Source organism: Suillus bovinus (assembly GCF_016758785.1).
Source record: "Suillus bovinus strain UH-Sbo-P2 chromosome Unknown EDB93scaffold_85, whole genome shotgun sequence".
NCBI lineage: Eukaryota > Fungi > Basidiomycota > Agaricomycetes > Boletales > Suillaceae > Suillus > Suillus bovinus.
Genome location: NW_024542141.1, coordinates 138,802 through 163,148, shown reverse-complemented (window position 1 = coordinate 163,148; position 24,347 = coordinate 138,802). Strand labels below are relative to the sequence as shown.

Below are 24,347 nucleotides of genomic sequence, written 5' to 3'. Positions count from 1 at the left end.
TTGGTACGATGACGGCTCATCCCTATATATATCATGTCTGTTACTCACTTTTATACCGCCGTGACAATCATACGCCTGTCTACGTTATAGTCTGTCTGTTAGTGTTCGCCGTCTACGTGACGGTGTTTCCACGCCCCCGTTTTTGGCACTCGTTCCTTTACACCTATAGATATAAACCCCACAGAACGCCAGGCCAAACCTCCCAATGCGGCGGATTATGATATACTGCAACTGCGAGGTTCGCTAATTTTGTCGATCAATATCGTTTGTTCTGGTCGTCGATAGATATACATGGGAGACAGAAGATTTTAGCGAATGCGGAATCAATTAACATTCCCGCTTCCGTTTCCCCTTCGCACTACTTGGCCAAGAAAGTACGAGATCCTTCGATCTCTTCGGGGTGCTTTGTGCTTCAGTCTGAGCTTCCATAATGACATTTCTGCTCAGACAAAAGTCAATATGTGCATTGAGCCCTTTGTTGTCAGTCTCCAACAGCTTTCCGCATATAGGGCAGTCCTGATGCCGAACACGATCCCCTTGTCTAGCGCTCATTGGCTTTGACGTGGTTGCCGAGAACGGTGAATCACTTGGCATAGTCCGTGAGGGTCCTGGAGCTGACACTGGTGGTCGTGTTCGTCGTTCATGATATGGAGGGTTTGAATTATGAGAGATGTAAGTCTGGTCCTCATCATCGGGAGCATCGAAACCTCGTCCTTCTACGTGTTCTTCTTCTTCATAGAACCCTGGCATTGAGTCACGATCTTCTCCAGCGTTATGTTCCTCGTCGTTGCAATCGTCCGCATTGCTCGCTAGTCTTGGTCTCTTTCTTGGCGATAAATTCGCAGGTTCAAAGAACTGGAACAGTCCAGAATCTGATTCTAACGATAGATATAATAAAGCATACCCGCTTAATGCCTCCTGCCGGCTCCGGAGCATGCAGGTCTTTCAGCTTGGTGACTCGCAAGCCAATTAGTCGGAGTGTGAGAGGCAACTCAGGGAGTAATAATTCTTTCCCGATCTGATTTATCTCGACGTGAGCCTTATAGATGGGGTTCTCGGTCCTTCACTCACTGCAAAAAGGTCTTCCTTCTTCGAGCTGACCCAACGGTCAAATGACTTTGCTCGTGTAAAGACTATGAAACGTGAGCAAGAAATGATATGTCTAAATGTGACGCAATGACTTACCTTGGAATGTGTCCAACTTGAACTTGAGGGTCACCGTTTTCCCAGTCCAGCCCTCTCTGACCATGTCGTCCCCGAGTTCCCCCGCCACCTCATCCAATTTTCTCAGGATCTGTGTCTTGTTACTTAGAGCGCGAAAGGTCCTAAATAGTTGTCACGGCGCAGATCTGACGAAAGGGACATGACGCTTGCCTTTCTGCACCAATGCTTTTCCTCTCTTCTCGTTGAATAGGTTGTACAACATTGGATGCGACGCCGAGATATGTTCTCAGTAGGAATACGAGGCCAAACTGCTTGTCCATTAATTGCAGCGTCGCTCTATGTTTGAATATATCACCACATGTCTATGCAAAATCAGTGCATGTTCAATGCAGAATTATGAGTACTAACCTTAATGCCTAGAGCCTCAAGAAGACGCTCGTTGACACGTCCTACCCCGGGCACCTTGCGGATTGAGAGATCGTACATAAAAGCTTTGATAGAAGTGCAGTCGAACGGCAGATGATACTGGCCATTCGGCTTGTTCTGTGGCAGAATTCAGCGCTGATACCTAGTTTCTCAACGTTCTTAAAACCTTGTCTGAGCATATCTAGAAAGCACAAAAGTTCGATCAGAAAAAAAACCAAAATAAGTTCTTGAACGACCTTTGCTAGCATCTGGGGACCGTAAGCTATGGCATCGTTGAAAAGAAAAAACAATGCGCACCTTGTTCGGAGCGATCCCAGCGCTTACTGTCAACGATGTCTCCCTGAAGACTGTGTCACGGATTTCTTGTACGCAGGTATTCGCATCTACCATGTGTTCCTCGCAATATTTTGTGATGCTGAGTAAACAGACTATTAGCACCGACACGCTCAGATATAGTTGTCATGACACACTTCAAGTACCCTTCATCGCATCCGGCCGCGAGCATAGTAGGATCATATCTCTCGAAAATGTCCATGACTGTATCAGACATTTCTGAATAGCGTTCGAAATTAGATTTCAGGAGAATGAGGTCGGGGCAGAGCTTCTTGGCGACGAATGCTAAAAGGACTGCAGTGAGAATGATATAATGAGATACAGCAAAATTAGACGGACTCGCCATCCCGGAGCGCACGCCGAATTTACGCGCCTCGTAGGAAGCGGTAGAGAGCACCCCGCCTCCAACCTAAGGAGATATAGCTCACGATACAATGCGGTACTAATATGACATTGGAAGCTCACGGCAAATGGCTTTCCTTGCAGCGATGGGTCATCAAGTAGCTCAACGCTACAGTAAAATGCATCCATGTCAACATGTACCACGATTTGACTCAAATCGCGTTGCGATTCGAGTTTTTCGAGCTATAACGTGGCTTGTCTCGATAGTCTCCCTGAGCTTTAATTGCTGCTCACGAGGTGGTCAATGTTTTTCTCAATTGGACCTGGTAAGGCATCGAATCCAACTTTCACTTGAGGTGGATTGATTCACGCACGTATATCGACGCCCTGCAGGGCTTCGTCACGTTGCTTCAAAATTCTGGCAATGCGTTCCGATAATTCCTTGTCTTTGAGCTTTTCATTCTGAAGTTCTTTCTGAGTGATGTGCCAGGGGATGACTCGAACGACGTGGACTTACCTCATAGAACTTGGAGCCCTTCGAAACCTCGGCAATTATGCGATTGATCGCAGTCTGATCATGAGTGAGGCTACGAGCTGTCAAATGTCTTTTGAAGGTGCAAGTATTATTTGGAGGTGACAAACCCGGCTTTCATGGAGGAGGGACCAGCTAATCGTTTGAGTAGACTGACGGAATCTTGAGATGGTTTATGCGGTTTTTCTGGCTCCATAACACGTCGAGTTAGAGAAATAGACAACAAGTTCGCGTTCGCCGTGTGGTTCTGTTCAGTGTTAGGTGCCACTGTAAGGTTCAGTTATTGTTGTGGCTGTGTAGCTCCTGAGAAGCATTACGCGATAAACAATCATTCACAGGTCGGCGCTGCCAACACGGCGGTGTTCTCTTGACTTGAGCTAGGCTTGCCGAGTAGAACGATTGATGCATATATGCCTCATGACCAGTTTGAGACGATCAAGGGAACGACTACATGTAGCCCTACTCAATCTTATTTCGTGACGGATTCAGAAGCAACACGTTCGGCACGCTCATAGCGGCGCTTGAAATCAGCTAAGCGAGAGCGCAGAGGTTTCGAGTCTCGACTACTTACTGCGCAGACGTCGCTACTACCATGGCAGATAGTTTCCCGCACGCCATAACGTTCCTCGAAGCACTTCTGCCCCGTCGACTGATCGTACACGGGTAGCACACTTTCTGGGGTGTTGTGATGACCGTGCGCACTTTCTTGCTAGTCCATCAGCTGAGATGTCGAGCACTAAGTACTTTTCGGTTGCTGAACGGACTCTAAGTTAGTAACCTTGATAAACGTTCGACGTTCATTGACTGGCAGAACACTGCTTTTTATTCCAGTGTAACGAAATTCTTTCATATTTATATCTCACGTTATATCGTGGTATCTTCTGCATCAGTCCTCTGGCGCGTGAATCAATACAATCACCATCTACCACAGTGCCCTGCCATTTTCTCCCGCATCGAATTTACGTGGCCTGCAGTGATATCTGCTCATTTTTTGTGGTGAGTACCGTGATCACCGCTACTCACGTTAACTCACTCCCCACGACCTGAAGGTTTTCACTGGCTGCAAGGTATTGTTCGTTGTTATCGACAGCAGACAATTTCTCTACTCGGCTCAAATTACCTCGATGACTAGTATATCTAAACGACACATCCAAACATTTATCTCCTGGTTGAGGGTGATTGCCAGGACCACCGTAGCTCGGTCATGCGCAGATATATTTTCTGCCCTGCTGCGACTGATTCGATACTGTTATGTCTTCATCAGTCGATCAGGAAAAGAGAGAGCCTGTCAAGAACGGGGTTTAGCATTCAGCTCTCAGGCAAACGAACAAGACATACCAATGGCTTCTGCGACTCGCAGTGCCGATTCTATATGACGTTGAAGGGCGCCAATTTGGAACGGACATTCACCCTCCAACTCCAGTACTTGATGAAGGATCAAACGTTTGGCTCGCAAATTTGAAGCTCTGTTGATTGATCATCGATCAAGAACATTGAATAGGATGATAAAATGATACCATTGAATGCATCGTACTTGCCCGTACCCCAATACCGGCCACCTATTGGACCTTTAATTTAGATTAGCAATCCTTCGAACCTTGACCGAGATATATAAAAATTCCCGGCCATCCTTGATATTATACAACGATATCATGCATTTAAGCTGAAATAATTTAGGATGTTGTGTTCCTTGCGAAATAAAGTCGAGTTGTGCAAAGGCGTAGTGTGAAGGGACGAGTGCCAAAGAACGGCAGCGTACTCATCCATGATTATCAGTTCGAGATCAAACGACTATATCTTCCTTTTGTTTTGTATACATACAAGAGACTAATGATGCTTCAGATAAATATTACAACGAGACTTCGAACTGAAAATGGATTCTCCCGCTATACACTACTGCTGGTTGACACATGCAGGCGCTCCTGGAAAGCGATTGAAGTCATGCCTGTTACTGTATCGAAATCGTTCACAAGCTTGGCATGATGTTCTCGAACGCCAAGGACCAGGCGTGGTCCTAGCACGAGCATCTGCACAAAACGGAATATCATAAAAAGCCCCATATAAATCCGTGTCCCCAGGGAAGATCCATCCTATATGAATGATGAACCGTGATCACGTCCAGAGGTCAATGACAGATCGGCATACCGTTAAAATTGTCGAAAAATAACGACCAAGACCGAGGCATGAAACACCAACGACACTACATCAGGAAAACCCTCCTGGGCTAAATTCGTGTAATATTGAAAGTTAGTCTAATTTTTCTTAATCACTCGTGTTTAGAACCAAAGTTGACAACAACGTAGCTGCAAGATCAAATTGTTTCGCAACAGAAGAGAATTAGTAAGGATTATCTGAATATCGAAAAAGTGTGTCTATCAATGTATGAATTGACCCAAAACGTATTACAGTCCTCAAGAACGGTCTCGCTTGTCCATTCTCGTGGAGCCGAGTCTCCAAACTTCGGTATAAGATGGATGCTACGCACGATATCACCCACCGGCACGATACTAGCTACCCTGTCACCACCTCGCATCAATCTCGATAGTTTATAAAGTCCGTTGTTTCGATCTGGAGCGGATGGGAAGGGAGTAAACCATTCAATGTATGCAAGGTGAGGAGGAATGTTGACAGTGGGCGGAAAGAGTAATTGTAAAGACTTTGGGGGCAGGGAGAATATAACACGAACTTGGCCGACACCGAAACCTAATGAGTCAGTGAGCAGCGAGTCAATCAAACGGCACCGAATCACGCACCTTCGAGATCATTTGTAACTGAGTCTTCACCAAGGCATATGAAAACAGTGTCAGAGCGCCGATGAATGAGACGAGAGCCTAACTTTTGTTGAGGTTTTGCATGGACGCTGTCCAAGGTAACATGTTCCTTGTTTAAACCACCAGTGTCAATTGAGCACCACTTGATCTTGTGAAAGACGGGTAGACGGTGGAAAGGAAAATGAATGTCACCCGCCAATTGATCAAGTGCTCGATCCCGGAGCAGGACAGGATGATTGTCTCGACTTTTGTGCACAATGTAGCGTGCGAGGGCCTCGCGAAAATGAGTCGCACCGTAATCTTTGACCAATTTTTGAATACTGACAGCCTTCGCGGTAGGATGTTTTGTCATCACTTGTTCGCGACGGAATGTCATATCTGGAGGACGTGAATGGTACGGCTCGAACTGGTGGCCATCAGCAAGACACCAACTAACATATTTCTGGTGCCTTAAAACTTTTTCCTTTCGTTCGAGCCAGCGCGTCATCTGAACGAACTCATCAGCAAAACCGCCTGGGTCTTACGAGGCCTAACAAGGCCATACGAGGTGGCTGTAGGCCTGGCCGATTGCACAAGGCTCGCAGCGCCATGAGCGGAAATACTCCGGTCGAGAAATGCAACGTGAGGCTCGTACGAAGGAGAGGCTATTATAGTCGTGCAAGGCTTGCAAGGGTTATCACGGCTTGAGAGGCTCATCAAGACTTGAGGTGCATGCATGGGGTCACACGGTCACACGAGCCAGGTAGTATAGTGGAAGGCCACGCAGGCCAATCTATTAGCTCCAGCATAGTAATACTAAAATACAACGAAGTACGTTAAACGACGAGTGCGAGCAAAATGATAGAGCATAGTAAGTGCGCTAAGGAAGACAGCAGGTTGGACAATGAATCCGCGAAGAGTCCTAGTGCTGCCGTGGTCCGGTTCGGTCCGGTTCAGGGGGTCCAGGACGAGAACCGAGAACCGAACCATGGTCCGGTTCTGCAAAATCTTCGAACCCAGAACCGGACCATCGAGAACCGTTCTTTGCGGTCCGGTCCGGTTTTTTTCTGGTCCGAACTCGAACCGAACCGAATTTTTTTCTATAGTGAGCACAAAAAAAACATTGACAAAAAGCTAGTCTACACATTGAGTAGCTAGTCTAACATAGCCGCAAACTCTTCTGCCTCTGTAGCTGCTGAAACATGACCATTGCGGTAACCTGCCTTCAATAATTGGAGCATGGAGAATGTAGCTGGGGCCAGTGCATTGTGGCGAAGTGTTGATGTGATCCCCCCGCTAGAGAAAGCACGTTCTGAGGGAACCGCACTGCCCTGAATTGGTAGATAATCGCGCGCAATACAAGATAGTGTTGGATACTGAAGTGAGTGTAGCTAATGAATAGAGTGAGCTCAGAATGTGATAATACAAAAAAAAAATGTACCCCCCACCACGCCACAATATTGTCTGTCTCTTCCAATGGCGAAGTGAGATATGATGAGAGTTCTTGAAGCGGGTCACGGGTGCGATTGTCTGCTGCTTGATGGGGAGAAGGGTTATTGCCCTCGTCCTCGTCCTCTTCATCAGTGTCCAGAGGCGAGAAAAAGCGCATGGCGGCGGCTTTCTTCGGTGCTGGAGGATCAGTGGCACTGGATAACGTGCGCTTCCTTGTGCTTGAGGACGCATGCACATTGTCAGCATCCCGAACACGAGCGGAGGGTTTTGATGTGCGAGTAGAACATCGGGAACCAGCCGTAGTTAGCACTGGTGTGCGTCCAGATTGGAGCAGAGCGGTGAAGGCATTTTTCAGTGGGACATTTTTCGGTGGGACCTGCGGCAATGGTGCGTGATCGTCGGGATCATTGAAAAATACAATATCTGAGGCATCCTTGAGGGAGCCATCAGAATTCAGTGCGCACGAGTCATGAGACATGTTGAGGGAGATAACTCACAGATTCATCGTTGGGACCCCATTTTGTACATGGGACAGGAAGATAACACCCGCGCACCCAAGAACGATGATATTCCAGGAGATCAGAAAGCCAGTGGAGAATCATAACCATCGAGGAAGATGTATAACAGAGATAGCTGCAACATAGTAAAACATATGTCAGTGGGTGGGAAATGCAGTCTGAATAGTTGGTACTTACATTCAAAAAGGCTAAAAGGCAGCCTGACCAACCGATCGAGTGCAAATCCCGAAGGTCAGCTTGACGTTGAGGCAAATGATGTCGAAGTGTCGAAGCCACGGTTCGGAACGGTTCGGGAATGCCGAACCAAAACGGAACAGTTCGGGATGACCAAGAACCAAGAACCATTTACCGGTCCGGTTCTGGCTGATGTGAGAACCATGGACCGGACCAAGGAGAACTGGACCAAAAGTCCGGTTCGAACCGTGGTTCTGGACCGGACCGCGGCAGCACTAGCGAAGACAGATGGGCAACTAGAAGCCGTTCGTCCGTTTCTTCATCAGGAAAAGCAAATATTGGTGTAGTCCCAGTGACAGCTACATATTGCTAATAGTCACTGTAGTGATATGTAGTTAAATACGGGGCTATGTAGAGCTACAGGAGGCGCTGGGAGTAGTTGTATTCACTGTGGTAGCCAATAGTCATATTCTAAATCAATCTAAGTACTCGTAGTGGACATACAAAAAGTCTCAAGGTCAATGAATGGATTTAAGTAAAATTCACTTGCCAACTCATACACATTCGCGCTCGTCCACGTAGGATTGACCAATTGACCCATCTTGGGTATGAGGTGACATGGACGAATAATCTCGTCAACATGAATCACGGCCGAATTCCGTCGCAAGTGACGAGTTGAACGAGATATTAGACGCAGACCAGACGACTCGTCTGGCTCTCTGAACAGGGTAAACCATTCAACGTATGCAAGGGGTCGCGGGTACACGCCAAATTGACGAGGCAGCCTGAACAACACACGGACCTGCGCAACTCGGACAGCAGCTATAATTTAGATATTGTCATTGTAATACTTCGTAAAATGGAAGCCATTGACATACCATTCAGCATGAGTAGTGCCTTCGATGCTTGGACGCCATCACTGCTAACCAGTGCCATGTCGAATCGATTGGGGGAACCTGGCTTCCGTCCAGAAGACGAAGGAAGCACTTCAGGTGTCGCCCTGACCCGTAGGCACTTGGCAACTCGGACACACAAGGGTCGGGGGGAAGGATGACAACTACTTGATGAAAAGTGTCAAAACGATCTTGGGGACCAGGCACAATGCTATGATTGTGTGGCAAATGCTTCTGTAAAAATAATGTGAGAGCGGGCAGGAAATTGAACGGCACCATGCATGGTTTCGAGATGTTGAACAGATCGACTGAGGATGTGGGGCAGTCTTCGCCAGAACATGAATGATATCCTGCGAAACAACAGGCACCACATCAAAGCCCTCGTTTTCAGCATCAGAGTCGGAATCATACTCAGATTCCTGTTCTAGTCCAGCGAGCGGCACAGCTCAGCCACCCATTCGAGGTAAGTGGTTCGGCAGAAGACTGCCTCCTGGCGTTGAAGCCATAACACCATCTGTTCCTCGTAGTCGCGCTTGTTACTTGCGTGGTAAGCCTCTTTAGCAAAGTTGATGTGGAGGCGCTCGGGAAGTTCGGTGTTGAATCCATCTGCAGCTCCGAATAGTTTGATTGATTGTACATAGTGAGACAATTGATGTAGCTTTGGGATGTTGAAGTGTTCATGCACTGTGAGCTCCTGTAACACATCCTTGTGAGTGTGAAAAATGGCGAGGGCATTCTCCAGACCGTCCAGAGATTCACTCGTATGTGTATGAAGTCGTGCGTAATAGCAAAAATCCAGTAAGGCCCGTGTGACAATGACAACTCGACTGTGAATCAAAGCAGCTCAATTCGTCAAAACCGAGCAAAAAGGCAGAATATCATAGTAAGTACCTTGGGACTGCACCAGTAATTAGTGCCATGAAAACACGCTGCATCTCCTTGTGCTCAGTTCCGGTCCATTGCTTGACTGCTCAATATACCTTTTTTAAAATGACGGAGACCAGGATAGTCTGGAATGGCCTTGAAGCGAGCATCAATTTCGGTTTCTCCCACAATGTCGAGGCACCATTTGACAAGATGGTCTTTGAAGACCCCTTTGTGGAGTTGGTGGAGGAGATCTGGCGTGAATGCCAAAAAAATGTTGGTGTGTGGTAAGTTGGCCCAGAAAGGTTTATACACCGGCCTCAGTCCATACTCATCAAATTCTACTGGGTGCTGACCACTCCTCCATCTCTCTAGTATCTCCTTTGTCAGCTTCGGGTCTCGGATCAGTGAATTTAGCGGATCACCACGCTCATCGGCTGCCACCAAGCACTTAGGGCATCGGTTTTCTTTGCAGCAAGCAACGAGACACTGCTCAGGAAAATCCTGCAACGTAGGCCACAAGTATGGGATACACTCAGTCGAATGAACGAGTCAGCGCAAACCATGTCTACACCATCCTGACTGGCTGCAATGAGCAGCTCCAGCAGCAGCGACAGACAGTGGTGGAACAATTGGTATCCAGTGAGGGATTGCGCATCAGACGTGAAACAATCGAGTTTCGTCGCAGGTAAGTACCCTGATGAGGATGGTTGTGCGTGCGGATGTTTGACGTCGTTTCTCTTTGGCAATGTTGCCAATTGACAGATAAACAGGCCAAGCGGACTTATCACCTCGAAACTGCGATAGCATTGTCTTGTCGGAGGTGAGGATTATTGGAGCTATGGTCGCGCCCTCAGGCAGTCCTTTCTGATGTGAAGGTAAGCACCTTTGTCTCGTATCAAATTGATGTGCTACTCACCTGCTTGTCCCACCACCAATCAGCTGTCCACATATCATCAATGATCCATTCGGTGCCCACTTCGTCCTCGTATGCTCGTGATGGTGCGTACACCATATATTCCTTGAATAAAGGATTTTCGATAAGTTCCTTGATGCATTCCACAGGGTCACGGGTCCAAAGTTCAAGGTCCTCATGCAGCGACTGTCCTGTTCTCATCCGTCCAATTTCCTTTGACACTAACCTTCTTGCAATTCCAGCCCAGTCCATGTGGCAGCGCATCGACTCTCTGTAGGAATGACCTGATTGTTGTGGAACGAAGGTTTGGTGCGGTTTAGTGTCTATCACTATGGTGAGTACACTGTGTCTTCATTCATTGATATGAAGCTCACTATTGGTAACTTCAGAAATTCATCATGTTTTAGTCTGCCCAAGGCTTTTGACCAACCATTCAGCAAGTCCCCATTCTTCCCTGCCAGAACTAACATTAATTTTCTTTGCAGATACGAGAAATGCGACTCATACTCATTACCAAAGGGTGCCCACTTATCTTCACCTTCACTCTCCTTATATTGCTGATGCCTTTCAAAACTAGTTTGGCCCTCTCGCAACGTCCAACCAGCTTCAGGATATGGTTCGAAATACCACCTGCCGTCTTCTTCGTCCGTCACATCTTCAACAGTGACTTGTCGACTTTTAGATGCTATAGGGTTGTCTTCCTCAAAATCAATGGAGCATGAGCGGCGAAGTGGGGAAAATGAGTCGTTGTAAGCTGGTGCACCGTCTTCGTCATCTGTATCTCTAACCATAGACTCCCATTTTCTTTGACATGCGGGGTGGGTAGCTATATGCTTCTTCACACTCCCACTTGAACAGAAAGGCTTGTTACAGTAACCGCAGTTGTGCGGCATGGTTGGTAATGGCTGGTAAGTTGATTGATTTTTTTTCAGGTTCATTTTGACTGCATAACATAATTTGACAGGTGCACGGCCCCAGATCGCAGTCCAGTTATAGAGACTAGTTTGAGGGCGCCACCAGGTATGTCCATTTCTTCAGTCCGAGATCGCAGTCTGTTATGGAGACTAGCTTATGGTTTCAACTGAAATTTTTTAGGTTTCGGTCTCAGTGATTATGGCACGGCACGGCTCTACACCAGTCTAGTAATACCATGAGCAGGCAAGAAGTAACTCTAAAAGTTGTGCCCGCTTCGCCTCCTCACAATGTTTTGCTTCAGCATCCCAGTGCTCTGCAACAAGTCTTTGCAAGCTTCACTTGTATGATGGTGAGCCTCCCTTGGCCTAGTCCCATTTCGAATTGATGCAATTTCTTTGCTTTCTCGCAGTAACGAAATTTGGCATCCCAATGCTCTATGATCAGTCTTCGTATGTATGACTGAGACACTGAGATGGGACCAGGTGTTTGACGGAAGGGGGGGAGCGGATACATGGCCTCTTCAATAGGCACTTCGCGCTCGCCTGCATGAGGCTCCTCGTTATCCTCAACCTTCGGCCTGAAAAATAGTGAGTGTTTGGTATCAGTGAGGAGGTGTAGATTACCTTTTGATGCTGCTAGGGCATTGATAGCAAGCCTCCGAGTCTGTGTCAGTGGACGCCGCTGACATTAATCTGTAATATCTGTCAGAGTGGGTGAGTGTTCAAAAGTATGCTCTGCACCGTTTCTTGGCTGAAGTGGAGGTATCCATGGCAGTGAAAATTATTGCGACAGTATGTCCCTACCTTTTATCCATTCTATTTAACACAGCTTTCAGCATGGTGTTATGCTCAATCAACAAACCCTGGAATCAACAAAGACAAGGTTCTAATTGTAAGTGTTTATGTCTCACGCAACATTATAAAAGCTACTGAACCTACAGGTTGTTGACTCGTTCGCACCTTGTGTTTTGAGGACAAATAATCATGCCGCCCCCTCGCAAAGCCACCTCCAAGCCCCAAAAGACAAGTGTTCTGTCGTCACCGCAGGGTAATCAACCACTTGTGCACACCTCAAGAGGCCGAACATGCCGACCAACATAAAAAGAAAACTATCGAGGTGAGTTTCCACAACTATGATATGATGCTTTCACTCACTTTCTCTACAGTATCTGAAACACAGAGCACAGTCCATCATCAGGCCACAAAGGAGAAAAAGGCAGAAAAACAGAAAAAACGGGCACTCAAGGCGACCTATCAAGAGAACCCTGACGACTTCGAGAATGAACCCTTGGAGCTACACAGTGACACTGACCGTGATGAAGATACTATGGTTTGCTCATCTGTCTTGTTTCGCACCACTTGAATAGTAGCTGATTTTTTTTGTTTTAAGTTCTCGGACCATGCTCTGCAGACAAAGCTGTCGTCCAACACAAAGGTCTTGGCATTCAGTATGGGGAAAATGCCCCCGGTATCACACATCACTAGCGGCAATGCACGTCAGTTGAAGGGTAAGTAATTTTGCTCATCAATTTATGGTACGCTAATACACTTCTGTTTGACCTGTAGTACCAACACTTGATTCCAACAACACTAACGACGTTGAGGAGTCTTCTGGTGATGACTCAGACAAGAACAACTATCCTCAATCCGATGCTGGCACTAGCCAGACTGATGAAGAGGATGGTAACACTATTGAGGAGCAAATGCCTGCTACTCGGGCAAGCAAACGACTGCTCGACACTGAAGAGGCTGCCACTGGTAGCGATGAAGATGAAGAAACTTTCAGATGGCTCCCGTTATCCGAGTTGTGTAAAAGTTGCCGATTTCGATGATGTCTCCAAAGACATCCTTGTAACCGCAATTTCTCTCTTCCGCTGTCTAATTGTCACAAAGGCGCCATTTCCAGATTCCATTGCTGACGAGACGATGCTGGGAAAAGATGCCTGGCATGAGGCTTGCCAATTGAAAGGTGTCAACATTAAATTGACGCCTTTAGCAATTAAGATGGTAAGCCGTCTGTTATCTATGCATTCTTGGACTGACTTAGATTATATCTTACCTTTGGAAAGCTCTTGAAACGCACATCACATGTGTGTGGTGAACTCAAAACAAAGATGCGGTCACTTACTCAAACTTTTTTTGGCTTTTGGTCGAGTGAATCGAGGGACGTTATAAGGCAAAACTGTGATCTAGCGGAAGCCTTGAAAGATGGTTCATCATTCGTTTTCAAGGTATGTAGTGCAATGGTCTACTTTCATGTACTGACAGTGCTATTAGGACTGGACAGCGAAGACGGGGATATACAAGACCAAGCTACTCCAAGACAGTATCAATGTCATGTGGTTTGCAAACCGAAGCGACGAGGGCATCAGTCTACAACCAGTTTTTTAACCCCATGCCTATCAAGCTTATTGCGCTCATGCTTACAACTGTAAGTCATCTCTTGTGTTCATATTATCATTGACATGCCTACTAATTGTTGTTAGATCGAATGCTGTATTGACGAGTGGATGCAGGGCGTGAAGGAAGACATCAGGTTCACAGCCATCGCATATGGATCTGTCTACCACAATCATTTGAACTCACTGCAGCGTTTTGACAAGCGCACGGCACCTTACAAGCTCTTTGAAAGGATTTGTGACAATTTGCATGATGTGGCTCGGTGAGTTTCACTCGAATTTTGCAAGTGCCAGTCTAATTTGCGAAGTTTCCATGCAGGTGTAGTAGATACACCCACTACATTCTCAGACGCATCCAGAATCAGTGACGAGGCAATTGAAGATGCCATTCAAGAACACCAGCTTCAGGAGGAGAGTGGGCGGCGAGGCTAGTGAGAGCGGGAGCCAAGGGTCATAGCAGTACCGCCATTAGTATCAACTGATCTGAATTTATTGATTTGTTGCTATTTCATGTGCTATAATCTGAGTCACTACTATGGTGCGCTATGGTGCGCTATATAGTTGCTTGGAGTCCCACTCCTATGAACTACAATCTACTACTGATTTACTACAGTTGCACCATGTGGTGCTACATAGTGCTACATAGCGCTATGTAGCACTACATAGTCACTTCAGTTGCTATGTAGAAGGCATGTAGCAACCGAGCTACATTGACTATGTAGTCAGGTGGTTTTTTCCTGATGGAGGGTTTCATCCTCTTAAACACTCTTGAATGCTTGAGATCTTCACGAGCTCGGCATTTGAAATGTTGGGCCTGGAGATCCAAGTGATGTTTGTAATGCTGACAAGTGCTATGGTGTCGACCCAGTCTTGTGTTGTCAGAAAATTCACAAGGACAGGGTGATCCACACCTCAAGCGATGGTGGTCCATAATTGAAATACAAAAAGTAAGTAGAATAAGTATGCAGATGGTGGATCTGATGTTCATTTCGACTTAATCATGGCCAAGATTCGAAGTAGGTGGTACTGGAGAACCATCACAAGAGATGAAGTCTGTCATGGCTTCATATGTAATTCTTACAGCTAACAGCTCCACCAGCCTGAGCCGCAGCGCGGGCCTCCTGAACTTGCATGTTCAAACAACATCCCATCGTGGGATGATTCAGATCTAAAGTACAATTAATACATTTCATAGACAGAATCATGGAGGCGGGTTCATCTTAATCAGGTGGAGCGTGATGTTTAGAATGTCTTGTGCCAATGCCAAAAGGCTGGTACAACTATTGTATCAATTGAAGAAATCCTCATGGACGAGTACAATGTGATGATACATCATACTGAAGGGTATCTGAAGATGGCATACTTGAGTACAAGGTGAGGATAAATGCTGATGGTGGGACTAAGTAACAATGAGTATCAAGGTGACTTAGCGGCAGGCATCTAGTACCTGTTGCTATTATATTATGGCAAGCTCTGGCCCCAGGACAAGTACAGCGGCAGTGCGAGCACGCGTGCAGGAACATGTGTTCCTCGATGTTCCAGAATTGAATGCTTCATCTGTCATGCGCTTGGCTCCTGCATCGAATGCTTCAGCTGCCTTGCACTTGACACCCCTTCTACTAGTTGCCACCGTACTATACCAACTTCTGTACCGATCAGTAGGCCATCGACATGCTTGCAAGGGCAAGCTTGTGAAGCATCTCATCCCATCCAAAAGGGAGAGTGACAGGTGCGTGCATCAGAGCCGAAACATCGACATTTGGGCTAACCTGTTGCAATAAATGCGCATACCAGTCCCTCATTCGGGACAGTCCCTTTTCTATCATGAGCGTGACATTGCCCATTGAAGTGTTTGGAAATAATTCCTATTGTAAGTATGGTCAGTTATAAATCGCTAAGTGCCAGGAGAGACTTACGCCACGTGTCGTGAGGTCTGGATTCTGCATGTCTATGTTGATTTGCCCGTCACAGTCTTGCACCCAGACCTGAAGATGTACGCTTGACATCGCATGCCAGATGTGCCGTTCAACCGTAATCTCGGTGGGTTTATTGAGTGATCTTGGCCCGGTGCGGTTGGAAAGGAAGGTGGTGTAGGAACGAACTTTCTCCTCTTTTTGTAGCTTTTTCCACACATGACTCGAGCGTGCGGGTGCGCTGTAGGGGATCCGTTCCTGGACTTCAGCCATGAAGAGCAATCCAACATCCGGGAATGCCTTGACCCTGTCTCTGAGGCACTGTATTAGGTCAGCTCTTGACTGCGATACGGCAACCTCGGCCATGACAGGAGTGATTAGAATGGGAGGGGTCGGTGAGGGCAGTGACCATGTGGAGGATATCGGGGATGCATTTCACTGAGTCCCCGTCGATCGTTAAGTTAGTGTGGGTGTCCAAGGACAATAGATCCCTGGTGATGTATTCCTGCAGAATCTGGTCTAGGTGTTCCAATCCTTTGCTGATAACCTTGATAATGGCCTTGTGTACGGGGGAATGCATCTCAACAACAAGGGTACGAGTATCGCAGCTGTATTCTAACCTAGAGAAATTCTGTGTTACGAATTGTAAGATATTATCGGAATAAATTTACCTTGGTTTTGCACCGCAGTCTTCAATCTTGCGAGATATATAATCGTAATCTGCTTGACTGATATCCCGAAATACTTGGCAACATAATGAGTAAGTAAATGAATGTTGAAACATACATACATACCTTGCAGTCTGTCTCACAATTCGATTGTGAGACAAAGCCAAGAACCTTGTGTTGTCCAGCAACAGGAGGCTTGGTCAAGCTTAGATCGACCTCAAGGGGAGGGGCTTGAGATGCAGAAGTGTCCTTGGTCACTGGTGTTCTCCCCCGGCTCACTGGTAACCTGTTTGAAGGCTGATTGTACGGTTCGAAAGCCTTTGTAGACTTGCCCTGCCTGTCGTTTTTTCTGAGTAGAGGGCTATAAGATTGTGACGGATGCCTGATAGTGATTGCGTTGGTCATCGACATGACGATTAAGATTGAGCTGAAGTGGGGACTTCAATTAGCAGGAAAAGGTGTGATTACCTAATTTATCTCCATTTGTTCACAAACAAAAAGCCAGCTGCAAGCGACTCCAAATTATGACACACTGGCAGGCGCCACATCGCCCAAGAACCGTGACGGCGTGGAGTTTGGAGTCATTGAATACTAGGTTTTGGGGTATTCAATTGATCCAAATTGGATCGATCTGATCAGCAAACTGGTGCCAGTGAGGCTAAGATATGACTATATATTGCAGCTTCTTTGGTCAGGAGTTTGCGTGATGTAAGTCATCTGAGTCACCCCGAAGTTCCCTTTGACTTCCATTTGATGGTTGCAGTCCAGACCGGTTGCGAGTATAAATTTGGATATCAAGGGTTAGTTAGGTCACTGGGACACTGCTTCAAATACATGTGCTAGGAGAGCAGTTTGCTCTTGAAGTACCATAACAATATCTTTTGCTAACCCAGTGAGTCTCTCTTTATCCCCATCGTCGGCGGTATGCTGCTTCTTTGCAGGCGGAAGTTTTACTTGCGAGGAGTTTGTGATATCACGAGCGAATTTCCCAGGCTGGCGGCTCTGACTCAGAGCCCTTTCCAGGCTGAGGCAACCATTAGTACTGTGCGACATGGGATGTGAGACTCACTTGCGGCTTGTCAGATTTGTGGTCGGGCCTTGCATCTCTTGACAAGGTGCGTTTCAAAATTGTCTGTGGAATATTGATAGGAGAATTTTGATGCTGGTAGTAAAAGAACGCCCGTCAGTTAGTACTTTGTCAGAAAGTATTAGGAAGCGGAAATATTACCTCCTGTCCAATATCTCCTCTCGTGTTGTGCATTGGTGATTGCGACCTTTTGGTGCCCGCTTTCTCTTGAGCATCTGAGTCGAGAGCTAGTTGTGCTTTTGCTCAATAGTAGGCTCGGCTGAATATGTAGTTTCCTTCTGAGGAGTCAGAGTCAGGATCACTGGCGGCTGCCAATGCTCCTTGATCTGTGGGGTAGCACCGTGACCATATTTCAGAATCAGAATATGGCGAGTCCCTGACTATGAGGATTTGTGAAGTGCCATCTGCATCATGACTAGAGCTGTTACCAGTAGTAGTATTGGGATCATAAGACATTGTGACTTGGAAAGATATATTGTTGTAATTAATGGCTACCGTACATCCTCAGGCTAGTAATACTTCTTACCACCCTGATGATATCATTTGTGGAGATATTCTGTAGACTTTTCCGAACATAGTAAGCTCCAAGTCTATGTCAACGATCAAATTTTCAAACTTGGATTCAATAGAGTGACGTTAAGGCCAATCAATGAGCCCCAGACTTGGACTCAGATCAGCCAACCAGCGGTGTCTTAAAACTCCAAAAATGTCAGTGAATATTGATGTTGAATACTCCACTAGTATGCTTCATTTGCCACACGAGATCAAAAGGACAGGTCTTTCAGCTTGCAGCGGGCATCCATCCTGCAAATGATGTGCACTCATATTTATTAGTGGCCACCAGAGTTCATGACTGGTAGGTACAAGTCCTGGGATATGCTGGATTCAGTTGTGACTTACAGGACAGTAACAGGATTGAAGGATTAATGTATCGGACCAGTTGTCCTCGCCAGTGAGGTTGCTTCTGCAAATATCAAATCTCTCTGTATTCGTGGTACAGTGCAGCTCGCTACAGCTGCAGAGGTCATACAAGTATGCAGTGGTATTACTGACCTTGCCCTCTGGAGTCTGCCAGAGGGGGATCATGTAGTGCCGGATTGCCTATTGGATGGATTGAAAACACTACCTTTGTCACGGCTGTCTATCCACTTGTCAATTGTCTTCCGCAGAACTGATACACCGTTCCTACCATCCATCTCCCTATTTAGCAAAATCACCCACCTTGACTTGTTGGAAGGTTGGGTGCTTTGGGGCTTTCCAATCGGCATACATTGCCTTACACAACTTACGCATATTTCCCTTTGATTGTTCACTGACCGGACAGCACCAGCCTTGCTGCAAACAATCCTTGCGGATTGCATTCACTTGAAAGTATTGGTGTTGTGCGTAACAGAGGAAGTTGGCAGGGTAGAGAAATGGTTGCAGGAGCATGGTCTCGATGATCGTCATATTGTTGTGACAGCCAAGAGCTCCCGTGATACCTGGGATTGCAGAGTGGCAAGTGATGGGATGAGCTCATGGCAGTATGGAGATTGCATTACAAAGTGTTGAGACGTGATACATGAATGTACAGATTAGACACGGAGAATATATGCAATAAGATTTAGCTGAGCGGTGAAACGAACCGATGTAGGATCGGATCCGAGGTCGGTAGTGATCCCCACTCATTCTTGGCTTCTATGGGTGTCAAACGGCATGTGTAGGCATGGAATCGAGCACAAAGCGGGGCGAATGTTTTAGGCAAGCGCATGAGCATCAGGGAAAAAATGTACTGGGCGAGCAACCAATATTTACAAGGCTGCTGTAAGCGACTATACACTGTACAGTGCCTAGTAATTACACTCTGAGTCTGATCTGTATGATCATTGATGGTTAGTGGAGGATTAGAATTCCTGCATGAACATTTTTACCTTCCAAAACTTGCATTGAAATCTACAAACGCTCTGGCTGCGGCAGCGCATTTATTGTGTCAATGACATGGACATAGAAGTCCATTATCATCACAGGACACAGCTTGTAAAATATATGAAGGGCTTTTTGAGAGATGATGCACATATCATCCAGCGTCCTGACTCCCATCGATTTCAAAGGGGTGAGGAATAACTCTGGCCATTGCCACGCCGGCTCATCACTGTTGAGCTGCCCCATAAATGCTTCCAAAGTGGGATATGTAATTGATGGGTCGGTTTCAATCTCCACATCAATCAGTAGGGTGCTTGAAGTAGTAGTAGTTACTGACATGGGGTCGTGATTCAAGTTAGAGGCAAATGATGACTCAGACTCAGACTTTAATGTGCTGTTGTACCCACCATGACGTCTTTATGACAGAGCCGAGGGTACTAGCACAAGTCCAAGTCCAATGCTACTAGTTCCGATCCAAGGGCGCAATTTAGCAAGTGGATCCATCTTCCCAATACTCGTCATCTGTGTCAAAACTGTGGTATGAAGTAGGTGACGATGATGCAGGGGTCTCGGCACTGGCTCGATGACTGGTAGGTCCCTCGTCAGCAAGCCTCTAACCATGACAGTACTAGCCACTCATCGTATTTATTGGCAAATGGTGTTTACCCAAGAGGTCAACCATATCCTCACTATACAGATGACATCCACCAAGGAAGAGAGACTGTTATGACAAGCGGCAGGTAGCTGGTCTCCAAAGGGTCCTACAACATGCAACATGACCTCCAGATTTTCCAAGCCATCTAGGGGACAGGCGTTAGTCAGATGTCAACATGATTCACGAAACTCACATCTGACTTCCTTGAGTTCTTGTTTGGTTACTGCTGTAGATTTGCTACTTATGGCATGTATTTGAGCTCATCTTTTTCCCCCTCCGAGACGGGCTCAATATACAGGCAAAACGGGCGAGAGGGGCGACATGATACTGGACTGAAAATCAGAAGTGCTCTTGGCCAGGCGCTCCACTGTGAGGTATCCCGTATTTGGCTTGAGGATGTCGGTGTCCACTGTGAATGATGTCAGGTAAGAAAGTGACACAATAGAAGCAGACTCTTCAGCTTACTTTGGGGCAGCCAGAACAGCACGAGATCTACGCGATTAGGCAGTAGGGTAGCGCAGCCATGGATAAATTTGCTAGCAGTGGTCCATGAGTAACGTGGAGCCACCTTGGGAGTGAGAATCATACCTGAACTTGGGAACAGCTTCGACAAGGTAGGACTGGACGAGATCAGTAACCCATTTCAGAGGCTCTTGTCCAAACTGAGTCTGAAGCTTGACTTCCAAAATGCCATACCTTGAAGAATGTGAACATGTTATGAAACTGCTCAATAAGGGTAACGCACTTGAAAAGCTCCTTATCCGCCGTTGGCAACTGGTCAAAAGGATGGTCGATGCCAATGTCGGTTCGCCACCAGTTATCGCCAGCATGCGCTTGTCTGTCCCAGTTGTCTTCACAAACCATAGTAAGTTCCGTATCAAGCGATATCCATACACGGGGATCCCCGGGGAGCTGGAATGCAGTTCGGTTGTAAAACATCCTCATGACTAGTATATTTGTGAGCAAGGGAGTCAGACATTAGGCCTGCTTACATACCCGGCTGAAGCTGCTTTGTAAGAATACAATACTGGACCTCGCTTGCAAGCTGAATCATAGAATTGACTTCAGCTTGTGTCTTCTTGCCTTTGTCAACTAGAGCCTGAAGCTCCGCGTCCATGGTGTATTCTCTGCGTAGAAAAGTGTTCACAAGATGTTCTTTGATCGGGAAACGCACCTTGACAGACTTTTCACCTGTCCAGTCTTCTCCGTGTGTCTTGCACTCTACGAAAATCTGAGGGACGACGTTGAGTGAGACCTTCACAAGCCAAGCCAGACACACTGATGGTTTTCACGTCTGTGTCGCCATACCACCAGAGATGAATAGCTTTGGCACCCTCTGTCTTCTCTAGTCGACCAAGGTAAAGTTCAAGATCTTCATTATCGAAGTATATTGAAGTAATGGCTGCAACAGGCATTAACATAACACTCTCTGTGTCAAAATCAAACATACCAGCATCCTTCTGTTCGAATTCCTTCTGGGCATTGAACACTATAAGGAGAGATCAATCAAAAAAAATACTGAAACGCACTATCACTTACCAAGAATGGGTAGATGTCGCAAAATAGACATTGTGAGAATCACAACATCCAACAATAGGGTTGGCATAATTATCAAGGCCACACATGGTAAGGCACTTGTCCACGATACTAGTATCCACAAGTCTCAGTTGTGTGCATACAGTGAAATCATGGTGAACATACTATAATTTGAGTCCTGAAGGTGGTTGTTGTAGACAAGTGGAGAACAGAACAGCCTTGCAAAAAGTCGTTTGCGGCAGGTGAGTGTTCATTTCTTGACAATAGCCATTGCAAGGAATATCAACAAAAGATTTTGACTTGTAGCGAGTTCACTCACGTCTGAGCCTAGAAGTCTGGGCTGCCCATTAACAAACCAATCTCCCATGATACCTCCAACATCAACTCATTGAGCCAAAACATTGAGCAACATTGTCTGTGATATATATAAAATTAACAAATGGTCCTGAAGATAAATATGTGACCAACCAGACTCACCCATGAGCACGCGCCCTCACCAAATGGCAACCAAGTTGAAGGAGTCGATGATCACGTGACTGTGTTGGTCAGATTGGCGACTTGTACAATTTCGCGGTTTATGAATTGAAATTGCCCTCGTCTTGCTCTATTTTCAACAGTTCGGATATTTCCAAGGCTGCTGCTCACCTGGCTGTGATCTTGGCATGCTTCAAGAGCAAAGGAGATACCGCTTTCTTACCAGTATCTCACAGCTGGGAGGTACACCTGTGCGCACGTGCACACCATGGCTGAGCAATATCAGGAAAGGCGCCTGGGACACATCTCTTTTACACTGTTCCTTGTGCCAACAACGCGTGAGCTCGTAAAACGTAATTGATTGTGTATAGGCGTCATCTCTAAAAGGAAAGGTTGTTGTTAAGTATTTGTTTCTGGAGATGGAACACACTTGGCATTGACCTTACTTCTTAAGGTGACATTGTTTACATTCGCAAATTTTGGTAAAGCTACAAGATCCGGTATGGAGATGATTGTACATTTCATTTGATTCCATTCTGATACTCCAAACACAGTGGAGGAATTTACATCATTTAGTCAACAGCGACTCCAACTATCGTAATACTTGCCTGATAATCCGGTCTTTGAAAGCTCGTCATGGTTTGGTGGATGATACACGAATATCCTTCATTACATCCTCTACCATGTCTCAGTCTTCTGACTATGATGATCCACAGCATGAGAACCATAGTGCACTAAAGTGGCACATTGCCACTTTAGAGGAGCAAAATGCTGAGCTCCGGGGAGAATGCAGCAATAAATGGTGAGGTACTACCACCTTTGATTGCTGTATGTATCTGACGGCACTTGTGTCATTGCAGCTGTGGTGATCCTTATCTTCTTGCTGGGCGAGCCATTTGGCGGCTTGTGAGCCTAAATTACAGAGTTGAGGATCTCATTGGAGAATACGACCGAAGGACCACTCTATGTGGTGAAGACGATGTACAACACACGGACAAGTATATATGATCTTACTTCAGTTGGACAGTTTGATCTGACTTGTAAAATTTAAGGGAGGACCGTATCTATGATTCGTTTGAGCAGTTACAGTGTTGGGTCCCATGCGTCCGCGACCTCATCTACTCCCAGAGTGATGGATATCAACTCAACAGCACCTATCAGAAAGTAAGTCACGCATTGTCCAAATATATCAGATTGATGATGCACTCGATTCAGCTCAATAGAGGCGCAGATTCGGCCCGTGGCGATAATGCTGCTTCCTTGAAGCTAGCAGTTGCTTCTTGGCTGAACGAGAAACAGCCTACCCCCAACCCAGCGATCTCCTCACAGGACAAGTCTGGTTGTGGATTCTATCATGATGCTACTGCAGAACTTATTTGTCCTGTTGACTTTAACTGGGCAGATAAGAGGTACGACTTTTACTATGTAACTGGCTGGTATACTGCTGATTATGACTGTAGAACACAGGACGAGATACGAAACTATGACCATAACTTCCAAGTTACTGCACACTCTTGGCCAACATTCATGTACCAGGATGGCAGGTATGATCGTGAGGACCCAACAAGAGGGCTTTTCAAAGGTGCTTTACTTGTCCGAGTAAGTTTTAGTGCTTCCCTGACCTTCAGGGTATACTGACACTCAAATGTCAATTTAGACGTTCAAACACATCTTCACATCCCCTAGCTCTGCCAGTGAGACCCAACCCAATGAAGAAACATTCCACCAGGAACCTTTATACAAGCGGTCGAGGACCTCAGGAGAAAGACGCACCAGACATGATGATGGGTTCCGTAAATTCAAACTCAGACATGAGAGGGAAACTGTTTTCGGCATTGAAAACAGAAATGCCAAAAGCAACAATAAAAACGTCTCGAAAACGCTACTGTGAACGTGCTACGTTTGTCTTCTAACTAGACTCTAAAAACTACGTTTTCGCATGCTGGACTCCCGGCCTTGCTGGCTAAATACGTGTCTGGTTCAAGCACCCCATCAATATCTGATAGGGTAGATTTCCAACATCTTTTATGCGTGGAAACAGGAAGACTTGCCAGTGAATGCTCGCTCTTCAGCGATGTTATGTGATTTAGTACGCCCTGCGGTACTACGACCGTCACAAGGGTAGACACGCACAGGTCAACCATAAGTTGCCGAAATCTTGCGGTGTTTTGACTTCCAACGTGTTTCGCGTGAGTCACGGCTTTGCAGTCTCGTGTTCAACGTCTACTTTGACTCACCCGAAGGCTGACGTGGGTTGACTCACGTTTCTACTTTCATGCAAAAATGCTTACTTGGGTCAGTTAATGAAGGCAGGAACGGATATTCCATCACGATCATCTCGGCTTTTGATGAAGGCGCTGGCCCATGGTGGTATATCTAGCACGAAATAGTTGTCATACGTCGACCAAGTTCGCACCCTCCCACATCCATCCATT

At 46.3% G+C, this 24,347-nt stretch overlaps 7 protein-coding genes across 7 annotated transcripts; 2 read left to right on the top strand and 5 right to left on the bottom strand.

Moving 5' to 3' along the window:
- Nucleotides 1–3,253, bottom strand: EDB93DRAFT_1175794 (IMS-domain-containing protein). The gene is made up of 16 exons (XM_041450495.1): nt 2,908–3,253; nt 2,783–2,852; nt 2,640–2,727; nt 2,560–2,588; nt 2,389–2,508; nt 2,263–2,332; nt 2,061–2,208; nt 1,888–2,005; nt 1,827–1,838; nt 1,757–1,771; nt 1,573–1,707; nt 1,375–1,526; nt 1,186–1,325; nt 1,072–1,133; nt 905–1,018; nt 1–855 (listed from the first exon to the last, which is right to left on the bottom strand). The coding sequence occupies exons 1-16, from the start codon at nt 2,991–2,993 to the stop codon at nt 328–330; spliced, it is 1,887 nt and encodes a 628-aa protein (XP_041302949.1). The 5' UTR covers nt 2,994–3,253; the 3' UTR covers nt 1–327.
- A 1,747-nt stretch (nt 3,254–5,000) lies between these two features.
- EDB93DRAFT_1175779 (uncharacterized protein) lies at nt 5,001–6,275 on the bottom strand. The gene is made up of 3 exons (XM_041450494.1): nt 5,558–6,275; nt 5,101–5,507; nt 5,001–5,043 (listed from the first exon to the last, which is right to left on the bottom strand). Exons 1-2 carry the CDS (start codon nt 6,053–6,055, stop codon nt 5,145–5,147), a joined length of 861 nt encoding a protein of 286 aa, XP_041302948.1. The 5' UTR covers nt 6,056–6,275; the 3' UTR covers nt 5,001–5,043; nt 5,101–5,144.
- Nucleotides 6,276–8,172: 1,897 nt separating this feature from the next.
- EDB93DRAFT_1323046 (uncharacterized protein) lies at nt 8,173–10,258 on the bottom strand (the record flags this gene model as incomplete). The annotated part of the gene is made up of 7 exons (XM_041454974.1): nt 8,173–8,513; nt 8,570–8,677; nt 8,707–8,934; nt 9,125–9,427; nt 9,565–9,952; nt 9,982–10,145; nt 10,180–10,258. 7 exons carry the CDS (start codon nt 10,256–10,258, stop codon nt 8,173–8,175), a joined length of 1,611 nt encoding a protein of 536 aa, XP_041302947.1.
- Nucleotides 10,259–12,262: 2,004 nt separating this feature from the next.
- Nucleotides 12,263–14,109, top strand: EDB93DRAFT_1255101 (uncharacterized protein; the record flags this gene model as incomplete). Its single annotated transcript, XM_041453728.1, has 10 exons — nt 12,263–12,326; nt 12,384–12,395; nt 12,445–12,608; nt 12,669–12,786; nt 12,845–13,036; nt 13,095–13,285; nt 13,348–13,509; nt 13,566–13,709; nt 13,765–13,940; nt 13,986–14,109. 10 exons carry the CDS (start codon nt 12,263–12,265, stop codon nt 14,107–14,109), a joined length of 1,347 nt encoding a protein of 448 aa, XP_041302946.1.
- A 747-nt stretch (nt 14,110–14,856) lies between these two features.
- EDB93DRAFT_1309070 (uncharacterized protein) lies at nt 14,857–16,696 on the bottom strand. Its single transcript, XM_041454793.1, has 5 exons — nt 16,381–16,696; nt 16,262–16,334; nt 16,000–16,210; nt 15,594–15,932; nt 14,857–15,542 (listed from the first exon to the last, which is right to left on the bottom strand). The coding sequence occupies exons 1-5, from the start codon at nt 16,667–16,669 to the stop codon at nt 15,333–15,335; spliced, it is 1,122 nt and encodes a 373-aa protein (XP_041302945.1). The 5' UTR covers nt 16,670–16,696; the 3' UTR covers nt 14,857–15,332.
- Nucleotides 16,697–20,323: 3,627 nt separating this feature from the next.
- On the bottom strand, nt 20,324–21,508 carry EDB93DRAFT_1093549 (A eukaryotic polyphosphate polymerase in complex with pyrophosphate; the record flags this gene model as incomplete). Its single annotated transcript, XM_041446527.1, has 7 exons — nt 20,324–20,438; nt 20,491–20,598; nt 20,648–20,849; nt 20,899–21,133; nt 21,180–21,304; nt 21,353–21,391; nt 21,442–21,508. The coding sequence occupies 7 exons, from the start codon at nt 21,506–21,508 to the stop codon at nt 20,324–20,326; spliced, it is 891 nt and encodes a 296-aa protein (XP_041302944.1).
- A 1,604-nt stretch (nt 21,509–23,112) lies between these two features.
- EDB93DRAFT_1093655 (uncharacterized protein) lies at nt 23,113–23,803 on the top strand (the record flags this gene model as incomplete). Its single annotated transcript, XM_041446537.1, has 3 exons — nt 23,113–23,321; nt 23,373–23,511; nt 23,570–23,803. The coding sequence occupies 3 exons, from the start codon at nt 23,113–23,115 to the stop codon at nt 23,801–23,803; spliced, it is 582 nt and encodes a 193-aa protein (XP_041302943.1).
- Nucleotides 23,804–24,347: the final 544 nt, after the last annotated feature.

What these genes read in the sequence shown, in the direction of transcription:
- EDB93DRAFT_1175794 (XM_041450495.1), bottom strand. Translation starts at nt 2,993, where the DNA reads ATGGAGCCAGAAAAACCGCATAAACCATCTCAAGATTCCGTCAGTCTA. An exon ending in AGGGCTCCAAGTTCTATGAG is followed by an intron (nt 2,728 to 2,782) that starts GTAAGTCCACGT and finishes AAAGAACTTCAG; the next exon opens with AATGAAAAGCTCAAAGACAA. An exon ending in TGCAAGGAAAGCCATTTGCC is followed by an intron (nt 2,333 to 2,388) that starts GTGAGCTTCCAA and finishes ATATCTCCTTAG; the next exon opens with GTTGGAGGCGGGGTGCTCTC.
- EDB93DRAFT_1175779 (XM_041450494.1), bottom strand. Translation starts at nt 6,055, where the DNA reads ATGACGCGCTGGCTCGAACGAAAGGAAAAAGTTTTAAGGCACCAGAAA. An exon ending in AAGACTCAGTTACAAATGAT is followed by an intron (nt 5,508 to 5,557) that starts CTCGAAGGTGCG and finishes CTGCTCACTGAC; the next exon opens with TCATTAGGTTTCGGTGTCGG.
- EDB93DRAFT_1309070 (XM_041454793.1), bottom strand. Translation starts at nt 16,669, where the DNA reads ATGTCGATGACCAACGCAATCACTATCAGGCATCCGTCACAATCTTAT. An exon ending in TCCCCGATATCCTCCACATG is followed by an intron (nt 15,933 to 15,999) that starts GTCACTGCCCTC and finishes GCCGTATCGCAG; the next exon opens with TCAAGAGCTGACCTAATACA. An exon ending in CAGACCTCACGACACGTGGC is followed by an intron (nt 15,543 to 15,593) that starts GTAAGTCTCTCC and finishes TACTTACAATAG; the next exon opens with GAATTATTTCCAAACACTTC.